This window comes from Prunus mume, linkage group LG1 (genome assembly GCF_029339155.1).
Source record: "Prunus mume cultivar Tortuosa linkage group LG1, ASM2933915v1, whole genome shotgun sequence".
Lineage (NCBI taxonomy): Eukaryota > Viridiplantae > Streptophyta > Magnoliopsida > Rosales > Rosaceae > Prunus > Prunus mume.
The window spans coordinates 17624428-17646255 of record NC_142698.1 but is presented as its reverse complement, the minus strand read 5'-3'; the positions used below and the strand labels follow the sequence as shown (position 1 = coordinate 17646255).

The window sequence follows — 21828 nt, the reverse complement described above, 5'->3', positions numbered from 1 at the left end:
CTTGCCGTCATGATTTTTTCCCCTGAATTGTGCATTATAACTCATTTGAGAGTTTGGGGAATTGATTCTCAGTTTGTTACACTTGAAGTTCTACGATGGGGCATCGTTTCAATTTTTTTGTTCTGTATTGGGTGGTTGGTTTGAACTTTGAAGTGTAAATATAAGCTTTCTGCTCTTGTTCGAAAAATCGGCCTAGGCGGAGTCTAGGCGCTAGGCCGCCGTCCGAGTTATATTGTCTTGTTCAATTTTTTTGATAGGTTGTTAAATTGTTAAAAGGTCCAAGTTATAGTTAAAATGGCAGGTCCTCACTGGCTTTCATACACTGCCTCACTAATTTATTATAATAAATCTCTCTTTGTGACTGAGATTGCAATAGACATATTCCTTCCCATCACATTCATTTTAGTACTTTTTGGTAATTAATTGCATGCAGTCCTCAGACTCCAGGGGAGATTTGGATGCTTTTTTAGGGTGTGAGAGTTTACCCTGATGGCATCATCTGAAATAAAATCTGGGCATTGGTTTCATTGCAAGACCTACATCCATCTTCCCCTTATTTCAAGCAAGGGGCTTCGTTGAGAGTAACTGGAAAGTAAGACTTCTGCCCTTTCAATGCTTAGTGTTTTCATTCAATTGCATTATATAAAATATCCAGAGTCTTTCTTCTTCTACTTACGTTTCAGTAGGGTACAAGTAGTTTATAGTTTAGGCTGGCATTGTTGGTCTTGGTGACAGTGTTGGCATCATAACTGGTTAAGACTGGTGGGGACGAGTGGTAGAAAGAAAGATGAACTAGAGGTGGAATTGCTGATACAGACATTGGAGATGTGATAGTTTCAGCATTTCGGGTGATGTCACGGTATTTCTCGAAATGATTGTAGTCTGGTTTTGGTTCAGTGAGAATATCATGATCATGGTATAGTGTTGGAGTGGATGCACAACTGGCCAAAAAGTTCTTCTTGGGGGCAAATGTGGCATCTCCAGTTGGTGGCATTGAGGATGATGGCTATGGTGGATGATTGAGTGTAATGATTGGAAACATGTCACTAATACAAAAAATAATTGGGAATAGGTCAACTGATTCAAATAATTGTGGATTGTCTTACACAAGAGGGCTGAATGATTGCTTCATTGAATTTCTCATATTTATTCCCCAATATCATTAAGAAGCATAGTCATTGGTATCTCTTGTTTCTTTCTCAGGTTACAAGAGTATTCTGTAGAGACGGCCATTGCCACAATTGTTGATGGAAGTGACAGCTTAAAAATCAACACCCAACACCTCTGGGAGCTTGGCTTTCGAGTCGAATCCATCTACCAGTTCATCGGCGAGCTGCTTATTCAACCCCATAATGAGGTAAGTGGCAAATTACATCCACCTGATGATTTTCTGTGCTGGTCTTCATCACAACACGTGAATGTTAATTATGTTAGAGCAATAAGCTCAATTGTTCTTGTGTTTTTTTATTCAGGCAGTCTTGCAGGCACGTGTGGCATTGATCTCAATCTCTATTATCAATCTCTGCAATTGTTGAGACAATTTCAGGCTGATCATTTGAAGACCATATTACCATCTACACCCAACCCATCAAACAATGCAAAATGAAATCGTAATGGCAAAAGGGTCAAAGCTAATAGCCCAATGATCACCTCATAATTTAAACCAAACGAATATATTTTTAATTGGGCCCTTAGATTTTTTTATGAACTTTTTGGGTAGGCCCAAGTCCTCACCTACCGTTAACGTTTTCGCTGGAAGCCCGTACGTCTTTATCGGGTGCGCCGACCCACACCTGATTGTTGGCTCTTACGTGTCAGCTGCTGGTTGGTAAGAATATACGGGGTGCTGGACCCACCTTGTTGCTGCTCCTTTGCACCGTCCTCATCATGTGCGCTATCGGTGCGGAGCACTGGATACGTGGATTCAAAGTATCACGTGTAGAATAGCAGGAGAAAGTGATAATCTCGTGTTTCATGCTCCCACCCAAAAGTCTATGCACTCGCAAAATGAAAATATCTCTTCTTTTCTCTCTCTTTTCTGGGTTTGCTTCTTCAATTAACCATTATTGTTGTTCTAATAATTTTGGTAAAACAATAGTCTGAAATTTTAACAATATTCTTTATATATATTCAAGCTGTAGTTTAGAGTACTCTAAATTAATTTAATTTGTGTTAGGAAATTCGAACTTTGTTGTAAAGAGGCAGGTTGGCTACTCAGGTTAATTGGTTTGATTTTTTTTTCAACAAAAGTGATACTCTAAATTATAAAGAGATGAGGTTTCTCACACACAACCAGAGTGTCATGGTGTTCAAATATTGAAATCATTAGTTTGTAAATTAAGGTTATTTTTCACTAGATTATAGACTCTTATCGGTGGTTAACTGACCTAACTTAAGTCCGTAAAATAATTACCGTTTTTAAAATTGAGAATTAGGTGCGGCCACCGACGCCACGTTGGTAATGCCCTGCCACATTGGAGATTGGGCCACTTGCCAAAGCTGATTTAATACTGTGAAAAGTTGTCACCAAATGTACACCAAGAAATTTTCCATGGTGGAGATGAGACTAGAGAAGAGATTTATCCAAGACCATGAATCTACTTTGTACCGACATTATTATGGGATTCCACTATTTCAGCGAGAAGATGACCAGATATATTGACGGAAAGAGGCAAAATGGTCAAATGGCCCTGGAATTTTAGGGAGGAAGTAGGACCCTCCTATGATAATGATTTTTTTTTGAGGTCCAACACTTAATGTGCAACTTCGCATGTCAGATTTGTAACGGGTCTTTTACTCTTTAGCTTTTGGAAGGAAAATGATAGATTTGCTCTGCTAGATTATGTGGGTTTAGGTGAGATGCACTATAATATTATTTACTATTATATTTTTGCAACTTTTTCTCCTTTTTGGTAATCTTATGATTGATAATGCTATCCAATTCACATTTTAATATGTTTGTTTGTGTTGAAATTATGTGTTTGGTTTTTTTATTCTCCATTTTGGGGTAGTTATGATCTATATTAGATCGGTGTCACCTCAAAATCACAATCGAATCAAGTATGTATTTTGACTGTTTGTGTTTATAATCCTCCTCGTACATTGAAATTTATCTGGTTTTGTAAATCAAATATACATTTCAATTTTTTGTTCAATGATTGCTAAATTTACTATGATGTTTCTACCTTATTAATCAGAGAATATATGTAATAATTTAAACTCAAAGATCAGCTCCATGTATCATGTTAGTTTTCAAGTAAATTACCACATCATCAGTCTCTTAACCATTTAAGCACAGTAATTGTCGATTCTAATTGTTGTTTTTACTGTGAATGATCTTCGTGGAATTATTATTTAAATAAAAATTAGAGGGAGATCTCGTAATTATTTTAACAATTAATTACGTAAAGTAAAATATCGATATTACGTGTTTGTTAGCTTAGTTGGTTACAATATAATAACCATGTTCCATGACCAGCTAACCAACCGTTCATTCTTGTATATAATATGGGATTTATTTCGATATAAAATTAATAATTATAATAAATTAACCAAAATGATTACGACGGTTTAGAAATTTTTAATCCATTTGTGTTCGTCCATGGCAGCCGCAGCTGGGCAAGATAAAGCCATGTGTACGGTCGACGACCCTTGGGAGCATTGGGTTGATAGAGATAAACAGATTCCATACTATAAAATTAGCATCGACCGTTGGCTTTTATTTTTCTGCGATTCTTTAATAGCATGTGTGGTGTGACATTCCATTAATTTATTATTCAATTCAATTTTGTTTACACAACAAAATGTTATTTTCTTTTCAATAATTGTGCTAATAGTTTTATATAAACCAAGACTGCAATGTCTTACGAATGTGACATATACTTGTCTTTTGTAAATTGTATTAGTTTAAAGCCGCTTATTTGAAGCTGAATGAGTCTATAGTTAAACTTTGATTTAGTTTAAATATTTTTCTCGTTTTATAAGGAGTTTGTAGCTCAAGTGAATTATAAATAGTTATACTTACACCCGAGCTCCTCTTTTAAAATCCGCCAGTCTCGTTGGTCTTGGTTTTCGTATTGGCTACTAGCTAGAAATAGAAAATATTGAATACCACGGCCTAATTTCTACATCATAAATATAGAAGACAAAAATTCCCACAATATTCTAGCTACAAATTGTTGACCCAATACGAACTTGACGGCACATGTGAACAATGTATTTACACAAACAAATACGTACAAATTAACAGAGTTATCTGCATGAGTATATAAATAGGAATAAAAAAAGAAAGTCTTTTGAGCTGAAAAAGCTAATAGCCTTTCTGGTTTACATCTTTTAACTGTGGCGCACACAGGGTTTTAACATTTCATGACGTCCAGTTAGTGATTTGCTTTGAGTGTTTTGTGTATTACTGTTTGTATGCGCAGCAAGCTCTGTGCTTTGTTTTCTTCTCCTCGACAGATAAATATCACTTCATCTTCACCATTACCAAACAAAAACACAAACACACACACACACACACACAAACACGAGAGGAGAGACAGGCAGGGTGTTATGGATTCTGATCGATCTCTAACTTCACTTCCTCAAGGTCTCAGCTGGGCTCGTCGGAATTGCCACCAGTTCCGATCGGTGAAACCAGTTTTCCGGCTGCTGCCTGAGGTTCCGGCTTTCTAGCTTCTGAATTTTCTGGTCAAACTTAGCTGGATTGGATTATCAAGGTTTTACTTTGACGTCTACTTTGGTTGGTATTTTTTGGTTGGTTTATGTTTTTTGGTTGCTGAGAAATGAAAGAAAAGTTTGTTTTTTTCGGTAACGGAGAAGTTCAAGTAGAATTCTTTTCGTTTCCTTTATGAAAGTTCCTGTGTGGGTTTTGTCTGGTAACTGAGAAAATTGGGAGGGAAAAGAGAGGTGAAGCCCAACATGTTTTTGTTTGGTTATCTTTAATGGTTTTTTTTTCATCTGGGTTTTCTTAGATTGCAGTAAGTTCTTTGGGCAAAGGGTTAAAAAGTTTCAAAGAGCAGAGCTTTTGCCCTTTATAGAAGCCAAGAAAATGGAGGAAAGGAGAAAGAAAGAATTGATTTACTTTTTGCCAAGTTTAGACGAGTCTCTGTAGTACTAGAAAAAATTAATATGTTCTCAATTTTTTCTTTTTAATACCAAAACCAGAGTTTTACAGAAAACATACAAAATCAAAATACCTACCTATCCCCCTCCTTTTACCGGATCTGGGGCCAAACTATTAATTAATAGAATAGCATTCAAACTGTTTAGGGACAGGGTTTTTCCATCTAAACATTACCAAGAAAAAACTCTGAATCCAACGGTGGAATTCCACGCAAGCATGAACATTCTCTGTAATCTCTTCACCATTCAATGTCTTGTACGTATATCATATTAAATTCAAAGATTCTTACCTTTCTGAGTCAGATCATGCCCTTTTGTCAGTCACAGTACTATCACTCAAGTCAAGTTGCCTTAAACTTCTGTCAGTTCTCAGAGAAGAAAGTTAAATAAAATGGGATTGAAAACTAACAAATGTGTCAAGCATTTTCTTGGCCTTGTGCTTGTTCTTTCCAAGATCCAAAATGACTGTTATGTGATGTTTATAAATGTTCAACATTGTTCAGATTTTTTGAGTCTACAACCACAATTTGGTGGCCTGGAAAAGTGGAATTGAATAGCTTGCTAGCATAGGCACAGCCAATGGGGCACTTCTCCTCCATGTTCAGTGGACTGGCGAGGTCGCTATCCATCAAGAAAGGGAAAAATAACCATGGAAATTCTGATGCAAGAGATGCTGCGGAAGCAATGGCGAAGGAGGCGAAGAAGAATGACATGATACTGCGCTCTTCCGGGATTGTCAATGTTGATGGTTCAAACAATTTTGCTTCAGTTTTCTCAAAGAGAGGCCAGAAAGGAGTGAACCAGGACTGCTGTATTGTGTGGGAGGTAAGCAAAGGTTGCTCATTTTCTTGTTGCCAATTTAGAACTAGTAGGAAATTGGATATAAGACAAAATTAAATTTCTGGATCAGCTACATGGTGTTTGTTCCATATTGATGTATGTGAATGTTGTTTGTTTTGGTTTTAGGAATTTGGGTGCCAAGAGGACATGATGTTTTGTGGAATATTTGACGGGCATGGTCCATGGGGACATTTTGTGGCAAAAAGGATCAGAGAAACAATGCCACCTTCTTTGTTGTGTAGTTGGCAAGAGACACTAGCTCAAACTTCCCTCGATCCAGATTTGGACTTGGAATTGGATAAAAAGGGTCACCGGTTTAATATATGGAAGCATTCCTATATCAAAACTTGTGCTGCTATTGATCAGGAGCTTGAGCGGCATCGTAGAATTGATTCCGTTTACAGCGGAACAACTGCCCTCTCTATTGTCAGACAGGTACTAATTTGTCATTGGAATATGCAGAGCAAATATAAAGTGTTTCTAAGTTGTTTACTTAAGTTCTTAATAAGCTATTAACTTACTAGGTGAAGAAACTAGTTGCTGTAATGAGCCTTGACTCAGAAACTAGTTCTAATTGTTTTTAGGCTTTGTATGAGTTTGTGCAATTTTGAACAGTATGAACATGAATGTACATCCTAATTTTTGTTTGTGTAGGGTGATCTCATTTTTGTAGCAAATGTTGGTGATTCTCGTGCTGTTTTGGCTACCACTTCAGAAGATGGAAGCTTAGTGCCAGTTCAGCTTACTGTTGATTTCAAGCCCAGTTTACCTCGTGAGTCTCTAATCTATATGATGATCTCTCTCTCAACACACAAATGGAGAAAATAACATATGGTCACACATTTTGACATTTTTTTTTCAATTGCTTTGTTTGCAGAGGAGGCGGAGCGAATAATTCAAAGCAACGGGCGGGTGTTCTGCTTAGATGATGAACCAGGGGTGCAAAGGGTTTGGCAGCCAGATGGGGAAACACCAGGACTTGCAATGTCTAGAGCCTTTGGAGATTACTGTGTGAAGGGCTTTGGGCTCATTTCTGTGCCTGAAGTGACACAGAGAAATATAACAAGCAGAGATCAATTTGTTGTGTTGGCAACTGATGGGGTATGCACATTACTCTTCTAATGAAACTTTTCTAAATTGAAAAACAAAACAGGAATTTGCAATATTTCCAAAAGGGTACTTAAAGTTGTGATTAAAACTTGTTTTTTATATTTTTACTTGTAGGTTTGGGATGTTGTTTCAAATCAAGAAGCAGTGCAGATTGTAGGTTCAACAGCAGACAGGGCAAAGTCTGCTAAGCGTCTGGTGAAGTGTGCTGTGCATGCATGGAAGCGCAAGAGGAGGGGAATAGCAATGGATGACATTTCAGCCATTTGCCTCTTCTTTCATTCTTCCCCTTTGTCTGACCCTCAGCAAGTTCACCCAATCAGTATTGCCACACCAAAATAGCTTGCAGAAATCCTGCTCCTCCTTCACCTTGTTTGTCATTTCACTTTGTAGTAGTTTGATTTTGGTTAGATGTTTGATTAGGAAGTTAGGCAAGCAAAAATCTTGGTTCAGATTTCAATCAACCGCTAGATGCTTCTATAGTTGTATGCCCCATTAAGTTTCAAGATATGTGATGTCCTTATCCTACTTATGGAATGTAAACAAACGATTGGAAACCTTCAATTGTGTAGGTTCTGTTTCAAGGATTATTCACGGAAAAAATTAGCTAAATCGGAAATTATTTAATTATGCACGTTTTTTTTCTTCAGTTTTATCTAACTACCTGTGTTTCTTTCATATTTTAAATGACCAAATATCTTTGCACTTGGGACAATTTTTCCCGAAGACAACCTAAAATAGACAATTTTTCCCAAAGACAACCTAAAATAGACAATTTTTATGAGAATTTGTGCATTTTGTACATCTTTAATATAGAAATATTTTCAAGATACATATCCCAATTCAAGTACTAAATTTAAGTATCTCATTCACATCTCACGTGCCACATCGAGGATGTGGTCAAATGAAAAAATTCGGGGTTTTATCACAGAATTTCAATTGCAGTGTTTCTGCAGATGTTACGAATTTACTCATATTGCAACATATAAATGCTTAAGGAATACCATGTGGTGTTACATGATATCATTCACACAGGGCTCTTGGGCTGTTTTGGGCAGCATCCCATTCTTAGATGGAGGATCTGGTTGGGCTGCCTGGCCCAGAGACATAATGAGTCTGTTTCTGGTTGTTCAGATGGAATTCCGGAGTGTCCTTTGAAATGGCAGACGACAATAACGAGTTTTGTCTTTATACGACGCGACGAGTCGTGACTCGTGCCGACATCGAAACAGTTTACGACAGCAAGTGTATATATCGAGGGGCGAGCGAGTTCAAGAAACTCGCGTGTGTGAGGTAAGCAACCTCGTCCAGTCATGCTTCACCCAATAAACAAAAACCTTATCCAAAACAAATCTCATTTGCGGAGAACTCCAACAATCAAAATCAATTAGCGCGAGAAACTGACGACTGACTCGAACAGTTACTTTCTAAACTTTGAATTAGTTTAAAAATTGAATGCCCAAACTCGAAAGCGACAGTACAAAAAGCAAACGAATGGTGTTCGACTGGACGTGTGTACCGAATATTCACTAGATTTGAATATGTGATTTCGAATCCGCGACATCCCACACGCAATGATAAGTTAATAAGCAGACTAAATAAGTAACTGTACTTATCAATAAGTCCATTTACTTATCACTGATAGGTCAGTAGAAAAGGAAAGACCCCTGTAAATGCATCGAAGGTAGCGACTCTCTCTCTGTGTCTCTGAACGCAGTCCCTCTCTGGAACCCTAGAAATCCTCGAACGGTGAGCTTCATAAATCTTAGAAATACCGATGAATTCTTGCACTTTGAGGTTTCTCTGAACTCAGATTCGGAGCCTGAGTATGTGAACTTGCATGATTTTGCGTTCAAACGTTAATTATGTGTCTGTTTGTTTGTGCAGTTGAATTTGAAAGCTCTGTTATTTCTCTGTTTCGGAGAAGGAAAGGGAAGTTTGGGTTTGAAAATTGAGAGTCGAAAAATGTCGTCTTTGAGCAGAGAATTGGTGTTTCTCATACTCCAATTCCTGGAGGAGGAGAAGTTCAAAGAGTCCGTACACAGGTAAGCTAAGATTCCCGCCCTCTGTATTTATAATTGTACACGTATACGCGTAATTTATGTATGTATTTTTACATGCATGTACATAATACATACATGTATTTGTCAACCGGAGGTTGTTGTGTTGATTTTGGCTTTATGTGATGATTATGAGACTTAAATTATTTAAAGTTCATGTCTTTTCATTTTCATTGTTTTTAAACTTTAATTTTTAATGAAAGTTAGCCTATGTTCGGTTATTGAGCGGTGATTATTTGGATTTAATTTTTCTACCCTAGCAAACTTTTTTAAGTTGTTAAAAAAATTGATAACTTCACTCCAAATGGACGCGCCAGGCTGAATTGAGGTTCATATAAGGATCATGGGTTAAGACTTTGAAAACTGGAACAATATCTATGAGTAAATTTACCCGTTTTTCGCTCGCGTCTTTCCCGGAAAATGGTGAGAGAGCATGAACATTTTACTTAATTTGAGCAAAATAGTAGCATTTGAGCTTAGTTGATTAATGCGGGTGATTTGTTGGGGTCTAGAAACATAGATGCTTACAAATGCCATAATCTAAGGTTATAGAGTCAATTATGTGTCCCTTGTCTCTCTCGCAATTAATTGAATGATAAATGATGTTGCAGTATGGGAGAAATTGAAAAAAGAAAATGATGAAAGATGAAGCTATGAATATGTGACAACTAATAGTGAAAGAGAAATACATCTAATTTGGTTTAATAAGGTTTGGTCAAGCAAGTTTTTTTGTTTAAATTGGGATATATTATGATAGCAAGATGTAATGGACAAAAAATAATGATAATGAGAAAAAAGTCTTGTTTAACAAAAGTACCAATATAATTTCCGTGTGTGCAATTGATTTTCTTTTCTCAATTTGGAAATCTTGTTTCAACATTTATTTTCTTTCTTACACTCCAAATTCTTCTATCTTGAAACTATTTTAATTTCAACCTATATGTTATAGGCTTGAGAAAGAATCAGGGTTCTTTTTCAACACAAAGTACTTTGAAGAGAAAGTTCAGGCTGGAGAATGGGATGATGTAGAGAAGTACTTATCAGGATTTACAAAAGTTGATGACAACAGATACTCAATGAAGATATTTTTTGAAATAAGGAAGCAAAAATATCTTGAAGCACTTGATCGGTAATACTTGAATCTGCTTTTTCTGTTTAGGGCTTTTATTTTTCTTAAAAAAACCATTTTGAGTTTATTGGGCAAGAGTATAATCTTATATTCTGTCCTTTTGTGTTTATTATGTTATAGGCAAGACAAACCGAAGGCTGTTGAAATCTTAGTTAATGATTTGAAAGTCTTCTCCACATTTAATGAAGAACTTTACAAAGAAATCACGCAGCTTCTCACTCTTGGAAATTTCAGGTAATTTCTTGCATGTAAATAAAGAGGGTATTGATCTAGTAGCAAGGTCTACGTTGACAAATGCTTCCTCCTATGACCTGGTTAACTGATGATGAAAATTAGGGAAAAGGGGTGAGTACTTGGATGAGGTCCCCTTGATATTTGTTGATCCGTTCAATAAATTTCGTACTTATAAAAAAAGAAAAGTTTCATTGCTTGGAACCTTAGAGAACAAACAATTGCCCAACCAAGACTGGTTAAAGCTTGGCTTGATGGGTGTAGGATTTTATTACTACAAAGCCAAAGCAGCATGTAAGACAAAAATGAATCGAGGAGTGAGTTATTTTACCACTTCCACATTTTTTCGTCAACCAAGTGGGCCATCATGTTGTTGGAATCATGCTTTAAAGGAGAGGCAATGTGTATTTATGACAATTAAGTTCAAATTACCCTGCCAGATATCGTAATTGATCAGGAAAAAAAGAAAAGAAAAAGAACAGCTCTGTGGGATTGCTTGCATTTCTATGTCACTTTATGACCGTAATATATGGTAATTGTAGGTAACTAGTCTTTTTTTTTTTTTTTGGAAATAACTACCAGGGAAAATGAACAGCTTTCCAAGTACGGTGACACCAAAACAGCTCGCAGCATAATGTTGATAGAGCTTAAGAAACTTATAGAAGCAAATCCCCTCTTTCGTGATAAGCTTGTTTTTCCCACTCTGAAGGCATCAAGACTGAGGACTCTGATCAATCAAAGGTGAGAGTGATATTTTTTTGGATGAACAACGCTGGGTTCCCAATTCCTTTTCCCCTCATAGGTTTTCATGTACAGGTGTTCTAGACATTAGTTGAGTGCTGCAATGATTTTTTTATATTGAAATAATTCCCTATTTGCTATTCTTTTCTTAATTTTAAATTTGAAGTAAATATTTTTGCCTCACTTCCCTACCTCAATAAATTAGCTAAGCTTGACTCCCTTGCTTGTACTTCAGCATTTCAATTTTCAAATAAACGCCTTCTTTATCCATTATATGTTAATTGGTTGCATTCATTCAAGCATAGGGTGCTTCTACCACTTGTGTCACCTTAATGAAGGACAAATGAATGACTGAAGCTGGTTTTATTTTGAAACTTATACGCAATCATTAACATTTGTGTTTTCCAGTTTCCTTTCTCTTCTTCCCAAAAGGGAAAAAAATTATAAGCTAGTGGAGGCTATTGTGCTTCTTTTGTGTCGTATACCAGTCCTGAGCCCGGGTCAGGGTAGGAGGGCTAGTGGAGTTCTTTTAACATTTTCTTATTGTAAAGTTATCTAATTGGTTCAGATTATTGTGCTAAGCCAATCATTGTCTGATATCTGATACTTCTATGTAGTTTGAACTGGCAGCACCAGTTATGCAAGAATCCAAGACCAAACCCCGACATCAAGACTTTGTTCACAGATCATACGTGTGCACCTCCCAATGGTCCTCATACTACTACACCCGTCACTCTTCCTGTTGCTGCAGTTGCAAAACCTGCTACTTATCCCTCACTTGGAGCTCATGGTGTATGATATTATACATAGAAGCTTTGATCTTTATTCAATTTTCCTTCTTGATTATACGTCAGAGATATGAATTTAAATGTTGACTAGTAAATGTCTTGTTTCCTTTACTGTGTACAGCCCTTTCCGGTCACTGCAGCCACTGCTAATGCTAATGCTTTAGCTGGTTGGATGGTCAATGCCTCAGTCTCTTCATCTGTGCAAGCAGCCGTTGTTACTGCATCATCCATCCCTGTTCCACAGAACCAAGGTGAGAACTTGAGTTGCATTTTTAAAATCACTTTTCTGTACATTGTTGTTTGAGTTTCATATTGTGGAATGTACTTCGGATAATTTCAAGTTTCAGTTCCGTAGCTGAGGAAAATTGGATGGTCTTAGCATTTCTAGGTTTAATGGTACACTACACGTTCTAGTATTATTCAATTGATTACATGGTCAAAAGGGTTTTAAGTTTTGTTTTTATGAGTAATGAAGGCCCCTCTCTGCTTATTTACTCATTTCCTTAGTTTCTCTATGTTTTAACAATCTAGTTTTTCATTTAAGCAGTTGCAATCTTGAAACGTCCAAGAACACCTCCAGCAACCCCAGGTATGGTTGATTATCAGAGTGCTGATCATGAACAACTTATGAAACGATTGCGACCTGCTCAATCTATTGGGGAGGTAATCTAGACAATATTCTGTTTAGTATCTAATTTTGGAATATTTTTGCATTTTTTCTGTGTGATACTGAAAGTATATTAGGACTGGTTTACTTTGCAATTGTTACTAATGTTGGCATTCTTTTCACCGTTTTACTTATAGGTTATATATCCAACATCTAGACAGCAAGCTTCTTGGTCACCGGACGACCTACCCAGAACAGTGGCTTTTACCTTGCATCAAGGATCCAGTGTCACAAGCATGGACTTTCATCCGTCTAACCATACATTGTTGCTAGGTGTGATTGTTTGTCGTCGTGTTTGGCTTTTAAAGTTCAAGTAATATTATAAATAAGGCCCTATTTAAATAGGTTGCCTCACCCCTGGGCTTTCTTCCATTCTCTTCTGAGTCTTCTATAACTTTATTTTATGTCTGGCAGTTGGTTCTAATAATGGTGACATTACTCTTTGGGAACTTCTGTTGCGTGAGAGGTTGGTTTCAAAACCATTCAAGATATGGGATATGACAACATGTTCATTGCAATTTCAGGTCATCTTTTAGTCATGTTTTTTTTGGAGGGTTAAGATTTGATTTGGTATTAAATTTTTATGGTCTAGTGTTAATTAAAGCCATGTGATGGAAGCACTTTTGGTCTTGCCTATACTTTAGTATAGTTTTCAGATATTTAAAACGTACGTATTTAACAGTTTAGTTTTTGTACAGGCCACAATTGTCAAAGACACCCTGATTTCTGTCAGCCGTGTTACATGGAGTCCAGATGGGAGCTTTGTGGGTAGGTACATTTTGAAGATTGAAATTATTTCTTGAAGAGTTGTATGTATATCTTATTGTTTTACTTGCTACAGGGGTTGCATTTACCAAACATTTGATTCACTTGTATGCTTATCATGGATCTAACGATCTACGCCAACATGTGGAGGTGATATGATATTATGATAATTTTTCAGATTGATCAAGAAAGCTAAATTTATAACTGCTGCTCAAATTGTATCCCTTTTCTTTATGCAGGTTGACGCCCATAATGGTGCTGTGAATGACTTAGCTTTTGCTCATCCAAATAAGCAACTGTGTGTTGTGACCTGTGGAGATGATAAGCTAATAAAGGTAGAATTATAATTCTAATCACAAGATTTAATTTAATTACAAAGTTTGCACTTTATCTAAACGAAGTGAAACAGGTATGGGATTTAACAGGACAAAAACTATATAACTTTGAAGGTCATGATGCGCCCGTCTATTCAGTCTGTCCTCATCACAAGGAGAACATTCAGGTATGTTTGCAAAATGGAGAAAGCATTTGTTTTGTTGATTAATTTGTTATTAGTGTTTGGAAGCAAATGCTTTTGTGTAAGTTTAACTTAAAAATTATATAAGTTTTCTCATTTACTGAATTTTGAGAATTTAGACATAAGTATATAGGAATAAGATTACATTCTTTATGGATTTTACTTATCTAAAAACTAATTGCTTAGATTTATCGGCCGAGGGTCTCTTTTTGAAACTTTTTTGAATGTTTGACTTGAGTACCCTGCTTCCTTGTCATCTAGTTTTCTCATCACCACGTGCAATAAGAAGTGTACTTCTGAAATTTCAGTTCATATTTTCAACTGCTATTGATGGAAAAATAAAGGCCTGGCTGTACGACAATTTGGGTTCTAGAGTTGACTATGATGCTCCTGGGCAGTGGTGTACCACAATGCTATACAGTGCAGATGGAAGTCGGTATGAAAATTTTAAAATATGGACCTCTACAACTTGAGTATTTAGTAAAAAAAAGTTATTACTCCTTTTTCTGTTATTATCTCGCAGTTTTGACAAACGTATGAGTTATTCATCACAGTTGAAATGTCTTGTCAAAACTTATGTAAGTGCCATCATTTCGTATTATCCTTCAGATTGATTATTATTATTATTATCATCATTTCAGATTGTTCTCTTGTGGAACAAGTAAAGAGGGAGAATCATTTCTAGTTGAATGGAATGAAAGTGAAGGAGCAATAAAGAGAACATATTCTGGATTCAGAAAGAAATCAGCAGGGGTTGTGCAGTTCGACACAACACAGAATCATTTTTTGGCTGTGGGTGAAGATAGCCAAATAAAGTTTTGGGATATGGACAATAACAACGTTCTGACTAGCACAGATGCAGAGGGTGGACTTCCAGTCAGTATTTTGTTATAATTTCTACTTTATTTCTTAAACTCCCCTCCCCTGGATGTCGATTTAGGGCATGATATCATTATATTATATGTTTCAGAATCAACCTCGCTTGAGATTCAACAGGGAAGGAAATCTTCTTGCTGTCACAACAGCAGACAATGGATTCAAAATACTTGCAAATGCTGTTGGAGTTAAAAAGCTGAAACTTATGGAGTCCACCACATCTTTTGAGGGACTAAGGCCTCCCATTGAATCTACTGTTATCAAGGTTTTAATCATTTATTTGGTCGTGTTTTTATTATCATTTTTTTTCTTCATTACCTCTTCAAGACCTTATTATTTGTGTCTAAATAGGCATCTGGCTCGCCGTCTGTTACAAATGTTAGTGCGGTCAATTGTAAAGTGGAAAGGAGCTCTCCTGTTAGGTCTACACCAATTCTTGTATGTCAGTTGATCTTTCTAAATGTTTTTTCTTTTTATTTATTTTCAAATATTCTTGGTAAAGTGGCATAGCATTCATTTGATTATTTTGGCTCTATTTCAAGCTTGGAATTGATCACATGAGTAGAAGTTTCGAAAAAATGAGAAGTCTGGATGATGCAATTGATAAATCCAAGATCTGGCAGTTGACTGACATTCAGGATTCTGCACAGTGCCGGCTAGCTACCATGCCTGACACAACAGATACTTCCAGCAAGGTGTGTTAAGTATTTCATGCTTATCACATTCTATTGTGACATTTATATGCCATGATATTCTTAAACCATTGCATTTAAATTTAGGTTATTCGACTCCTATACACAAATTCTGGTACTGGCATTTTGGCACTTGGGTCAAATGGTGTGCAGAAGCTGTGGAAGTGGGTCCGTAATGAACAAAATCCAAGTGGAAAGGTAATAGCTAACCTAGAAGAAGTGTTCAATCATCTGTTTTTCCTCTCTTTTCCATCTAGTTCAGTGCATCTTCTGAAGTTTGTTGGTGTTTAAAGGCCACTGCCAGTGTTGTTCCACAGCATTGGCAACCGAACAGTGGTCTTCTTATGACTAATGATGTCACAGGTGTTGACCTTGAAGAAGCAGTTCCATGCATAGCACTCTCAAAGAATGACTCCTATGTAATGTCAGCTTGTGGTGGAAAGGTCTCATTATTTAACATGATGACATTTAAGGTAAATCGACATACACTCTAGAAAATTTTCAAAATATTGGGATCCTTTTTTATGGTTAACCATATGAGTTTCTTTGAGTTGTAGGTAATGACAACATTCATGGCACCTCCTCCTGCATCCACCTTCATAGCATTCCATCCTCAGGATAATAACATCATAGCCATTGGAATGGAAGATTCTACCATCCACATTTACAATGTTAGACTTGATGAGGTAATTACTAATCAGTTTCTTCTCCATTTCCTATGCTTTAATCTTATTTTCTTTCTTGCCTCAAAACTGTGAATTCCATATGTTGCATTGCTAAAGGCCTACATGATTTATCTGTTAATTTTAGGTGAGATCAAAAATGAAGGGTCACCAGAAGCGGGTAACTGGTTTAGCTTTCTCAACCAATCTTAATATACTCGTTTCGTCTGGTTCTGATGCTCAAGTAAGTAAATTTTTTGGTTATTTTGATAAAATGCCCAGTAACCCATTGGTGTTGTCTTTTCCAAATCTAAACTATACATTTAACTGCAACCTGCAGCTGTGTGTGTGGAGCATTGATACATGGGAGAAGAGGAAATCAGTTGCAATACATATACCTTCTGGAAAGGCACCTGCTGGTGACACTCGAGTGCAATTCCATTCTGACCAAATTCGCTTGCTGGTGGTTCATGACACGCAACTAGCCATATATGATGCCTCAAAGATGGATTGCATCCGACAGGTAGAAAGTTTACACTGATGTTTTAGTTAAACCGGGGATGATCCTATATTTGTTACTATAACTTTGTTCTTCCATCTCAGTGGCTTCCACAAGATGTACTTCCTGCACCCATATCTTATGCAGCATACTCCTGCAATAGTCAACTAGTATATGCTGCCTTTTCTGACAGTAACATAGGGGTGTTTGATGCTGATACCCTAAGACTTAGATGCCGCATTGCTCCATCAGCATACCTATCCCAAGCAGTCTTGAATGGGTAAGCTGTGGAGAACTTACCATGAATTTTAAGGTTCTTGATCCGATCTTTTTTAACTAATCCTGCCGTGTGCTACATTGTAGAAGCCAAGCTGTGTACCCGCTTGTTGTTGCAGTACATCCACAAGAACCCAACCAGTTTGCTGTCGGGTTGGGCGATGGCTCTGTTAAAGTTATTGAGCCCACCGAATCAGAGGGGAAGTGGGGATCGTCCCCGCCTATTGAGAACGGAACACTTAATGGAAGAGCAGGATCGTCGTCGACCACCAGCAACCACACACACGATCAAATACAAAGACGAGAATAGTTTTAAGTTCTTAGGACATGTCCTGAGCTGTAATTTCTCCGTATAGAATGTTAGGTTTTCAGTTGCTCATTTGTCCCTTATCAAAAAGATAAGTTTGGATGTAGGTTGATATGTGGATAGAGACTAGGGACACATTTAGTAGTTGTAACTCATAATTCAGAGGCCAAGGAAAATGGTCATCTCACAAACGAATGTGTTTTTTAGTATGATGTCTGGTTATCTATCTATTGGTTCTTGTTTCCCATAAAAATGCTTGCATATGAAACTACAAGAACACCCTTAATCCGTGGCACAACGGTCAACCAGCGGGTTGATGTGAAATTACAAGAACACCCTTAATCTATAGCTTAAGGGGTTGATGTGGTATATCTACGAGGCAAAGTAAACGACACGTCGTTTTAGACATGGCGGGAATAGTTCCATTTCAATCCAAAACGCACCGTCCAACTCCTCAGACTATATTAAATGTCTCTATTTATCCCTATCTCACACTCTGATTTTGTTTGCCACTCTCACGCTTCGTCCACTTTCCATTTCTCTTGTCTTCCGGTTATGGTGAACCGTACAGACCCGTCCGCAAAGAGCATAAGGGGGACGAACCCGCAGAACCTGGAGGAGAAGATTGTACGGTCGAAGATATACCAGAACACGTACTGGAAGGAGCAGTGCTCGGGTTGACGGCCGAAACCCTAGTGGACAAAGCTATGGAGCTCGACCACATCGGTGGGACCTTCGGAGGGAACCGTAAGCCCACGCCTTTCATGTGCCTCGTGATGAAGATGCTTCAGATCCAGCCCGAGAAGGAGATCGTTATCGAGTTCATAAAAAACGACGACTACAAGTGAGTTTTACTGTCTAGTTAACTAATTGCTTTTGATAGTAACTGTAATTGGTTTTGGACGTGCTTATGTGATTGAAAATGTGCATGCTCTGTTAGTTGGGAGAATTCGTGTTGAAGGGAAAGGAAGGGGAATTTGTGGAGTTTTGTGGTTTTTGCTGAGAAACCCTAATCCGAAAAGTGTGTTTTAGACGTTGAATTATTTCAGATGCGGAATGAAATATTGTGGGTGGTTTGGATATATGGTAGTATGAAAGGAATATTATTGTTTTGCTTTATGTAAAAAATGTAGGAGATATATCTAATATTCTTTGTTGTGTTAGGTGGAGGTAAAGGAAGGATACGGGAAATAATAAGGTCTTGTTATATGAAGAGGAAATTGGTGATTTCCTGTTTTTGAATTTTTGCTTAGGAAGGTCGAAACAGTAAGTGTTGGGATAATAGTGCAAGTTGGTTTGGTAGGGTGGAGATTGTTTTTGTTATGTTCTGGTTGAAGTAAATTTATGATTCTTAATGCTGAATATATATATTTTTTGCATTTCATGTGGACATGGAGCATTTTTTCTTATAGTCTCTTTCCAAAGTTAACATTTATTATTTGCGTTTCAGATATGTCCGGATACTTGGTGCATTTTATTTGCGTCTTACGGGCACCGATACTGATGTGTACCAGTACTTAGAGCCTCTGTAGACTATCGGAAGTTGAGGAGAAATTTGGCTGACTGGAGTAAGTTATATGATCATCTCTGAAGTTTGCATTGATTAACATACTTACTATTGGATTTTAATGAGAATGCTGATTATTTATTGCTCTAATTGTATCAGATTATGCCTTGACGCATGTGGATGAGGTTATTGATGAACTTCTGACAAAAGATTACTCATGTGACATTGCGATGCCACAAATTAAGAAAAGGTGGTTGTTTATTGGAATAAAAATTTCCTAGTTGATTTTATCATGGTAACTTTTGTTTTTTGTTTTTACTATAGACATAGTTGAATATCCTCACCCTTCTTTACGTTTGGAATGCATCATGGCCTGTTTTTGTATTTGGCCCCTTGTATCTCTCCCTTGTTCTAGGTTTCCATGAGGGTCCATTTTTACTTCTACAATTTTAGGTTTATGTATGTAATTTCCTTCTATATTCATACAGATGGACTCCGGAAGCAACTGGTTCATTGGAACTCAGGAAAAGTGCGTTGGAGGAGGACTTTGAGGAGGAGGGAGAGAAAGAGGAGAACGATCAACTTGATGGAGTGGATGATGAAGTCCATGATAGGGATTATTATCGTGGCCGAAGCCCTGTAAGGGAAAGGGACAGGGTTAGAAGACGCGACAGTCACAGATACAGGTTCGTTTATCTGTTTGTAGCATGTGATTTGTTTTTTAGACATGGAAATAATGTTTATGTTGGTCACTGACTGATGTTTCTTTCTAATATTTATTTATATTTTTTTAACATACTAAGGTACAGTACAGACTCCTTGAATCATGATGATTGACTGAGAATGAACAATTTTCTTTTATACAAATTTTTTATGTTTACCATATATTAATTCTGAAAAATAACTGGATTGTCTCTGTGTGTGTGTGTGTGTTGGTCGGTTGGGATGAAGGCTTGGTTAATAGCTCAGGGAATTAGATTGGTTGGGTTCTTATTCTTTGTGTTATTGTGTGTGAGTGGAGATATTTTGGATCTTCAGGTGATTTCTGATCTAAACTGAATGTTCTCTTCTCTCTTTTTTCTTTTGGGGGTGCGGGGGAAGTAAAATTTTGTTGAAAATCGAGCTGAGAGCATGGAGTAATAGAATGAGAGGAGTGTCTGGGTAAACATGAAATCCATTCAAGTTATCTCAACTGATTTTCATTTGGGTTCTGCCTGTCTTTGGATGAACCAGTCTTGTAGCTGTTGTGGGAGATTTATTAGACTTTTACATCATAAAAATAATGACTTTTAAAGTGGAAGCTGTTGTCTGACTATTCAAATTCGGACTAGTACATTCATATGTCATTGAAGTTTATACCATTGAATTTTAAGCCATAGGTGTTATATAATGGCTTCCTATAGTGATATCCCTGATTCTGCCAGGTTTCTCTGCACTGACAGTGTGCAGTGAGAAGTATGATGGATCATACATTTTTCCTGCAGTGTAAATATGGTTCCCTGGTCAGTTGTGTCTTTTCTTATTTTGCATTTGGAGTTAATTCCGCAAAGTTGGTTAATTGAATGCCATTGGTTCTTTTCCTGGGAAGCCCTGTGGTTGATTTAATTTGTAAATGTCGAATTCTACCATATAGTTACTGTTTGTTGTTAAACAAAGGATTGAAACTGTCATCTTGAAGCAGACACTGCCATTTCTGTTTCCTTATTTACTCCCATAAAACAGGGACCACGATTATGACAGAGACTATGATAGGGATAGAGACTATGACAGGGAACGCAGAAATGGACGAGAAAGAGATAGGAATAGAGACAGAGATAGGGATTGGGACTGTTATTGACTAAGAGATGAAAAGGATCATGGTCACGATAGGGAGTGGGATAGGCAAAAGAGGGATTGTGACAGGAGGAGCTATTCAAGGAGCAGAAGTCGGAGTAGGGATCGTGGGGTCGGGATAATCGCAAAAGACATGGCCGCAGCAGCATGAGTCCCAGGAGACGGGATGGGCATGATGAGCATGGCACTTGTGAGGAGTCAAAGAAGAAGAAAGAAAAGAAGGAGAAGAAGACTGATGGGACAGATCATCCAGATCCAGAGATTGCTGAAGCGAACAGGCTCCGTGCATGTCTTGGATTGAAACCTCTGAAGATGTGATAATGTTGGTTGACTAGTTCATGTTAATGTGAATGTATTTCAACCGTCTTTGGATTTCTGAACCTTTAGTATCTCCTGTACATCCATTACTTGAGTTCATATAAAGATCATTTTTACTGACTGTTCAGGCAGTCATTTTTCAGGATAAACTGTAACTCTTGGTTTTGTGTGCAGCATTGGTTTGGACCAAAACAAATGCCGTGCATTTGTGAAAGCATTAACAATATAACAAGAGCTAAATACTTTTATAAGAAGAAACATGCAAAATCTTTACATCCAACACGAACTTGAGTCTTGACCATAAAAAAATTTGACACGAGTAAATTGAAAAGAAAACAGAATCATGAAGGGAACAAATACCCATATCATGGCATGATCTCAGTTATCAAAATGCCATTTTCATCATACTGAAGGGTGCCAGATAAACTCAGTGGTCTGCACTTGCTTCCCATTAGAATCCTTTTCTTGCATAACTCCTGGGCACCTCTTTCTTCCATAGCTTTGCTATCTTCTTGCTTTGAATTATCTTCCCCATCGATCTCCCTATTTACCATTTTTGTTAGGGACCTTGCCATTCTCGACTTCCAGCGATTAGTTGGCATGAATTTTGATGGAACCAAATTCAAGTTACCTGAACTTCCTTGCTCCCCAAGCACCCTGAAAGTAGCATGAGCAACACCAACATCAACTCGTTTAGCATTATCACCTTTGATATAACAAAAAGGTGCACATAGTTTAGTATCATCATCATTGGCTCTGCTGTTGCACTTGGTTTTGCTTTTCATGAAACATCTGCCATTGGAGGAAGACTTTTTCTCTGGTGATTTGATCTTCATGTTGCCAAATGCATAGGTGAAGAGGGAACTGATTTTCCTCGGCAGAAGCT

The 21828-nt window shown here is 37.4% G+C and overlaps 3 protein-coding genes and 1 pseudogene across 6 annotated transcripts; all 4 read left to right on the top strand.

Annotated features, from left to right (window-relative positions):
- The first annotated feature begins 451 nt into the window (after window positions 1–451).
- LOC103343759 (CST complex subunit TEN1) lies at window positions 452–2127 on the top strand. Its single transcript, XM_016792483.2, is given in 5 exon segments — window positions 452–514; window positions 517–592; window positions 1204–1357; window positions 1473–1488; window positions 1491–2127. Coding segments are annotated over 5 exon segments (387 nt in total). The 5' UTR covers window positions 452–489; the 3' UTR covers window positions 1607–2127.
- Window positions 2128–4312: 2185 nt separating this feature from the next.
- On the top strand, window positions 4313–7723 carry LOC103343768 (putative protein phosphatase 2C 34). Of its 3 annotated transcripts, none has more exons than XM_008247408.3 (6): window positions 4313–4721; window positions 5631–5952; window positions 6094–6402; window positions 6622–6739; window positions 6845–7068; window positions 7192–7723. In XM_008247408.3, exons 2-6 carry the CDS (start codon window positions 5707–5709, stop codon window positions 7414–7416), a joined length of 1122 nt encoding a protein of 373 aa, XP_008245630.2. In that variant the 5' UTR covers window positions 4313–4721; window positions 5631–5706; the 3' UTR covers window positions 7417–7723. The 3 variants fall into 3 exon arrangements, with proteins under 3 accessions (XP_008245630.2, XP_088911716.1, XP_088911717.1); XM_089055590.1 differs by having other exon boundaries at window positions 4313–4744; XM_089055591.1 differs by lacking the exon at window positions 4313–4721 and adding an exon at window positions 4768–5383.
- Window positions 7724–8688: 965 nt separating this feature from the next.
- Window positions 8689–17537, top strand: LOC103343777 (topless-related protein 3). The gene is made up of 26 exons (XM_008247418.2): window positions 8689–8823; window positions 8962–9119; window positions 10084–10263; window positions 10384–10497; window positions 11077–11235; window positions 11853–12027; window positions 12145–12274; window positions 12571–12686; window positions 12828–12963; window positions 13105–13214; window positions 13389–13458; window positions 13532–13605; window positions 13695–13790; window positions 13865–13957; window positions 14281–14408; window positions 14614–14848; window positions 14943–15113; window positions 15200–15286; window positions 15391–15543; window positions 15628–15738; window positions 15834–16013; window positions 16098–16226; window positions 16351–16446; window positions 16543–16725; window positions 16806–16981; window positions 17065–17537. Exons 2-26 carry the CDS (start codon window positions 9040–9042, stop codon window positions 17285–17287), a joined length of 3405 nt encoding a protein of 1134 aa, XP_008245640.2. The 5' UTR covers window positions 8689–8823; window positions 8962–9039; the 3' UTR covers window positions 17288–17537.
- LOC103343789 (uncharacterized) lies at window positions 17532–21091 on the top strand (annotated as a pseudogene). Its single transcript, XR_016123157.1, has 5 exons — window positions 17532–18128; window positions 18735–18852; window positions 18951–19041; window positions 19280–19477; window positions 20514–21091. The product of XR_016123157.1 is annotated as an uncharacterized LOC103343789 (transcript).
- Window positions 21092–21828: the final 737 nt, after the last annotated feature.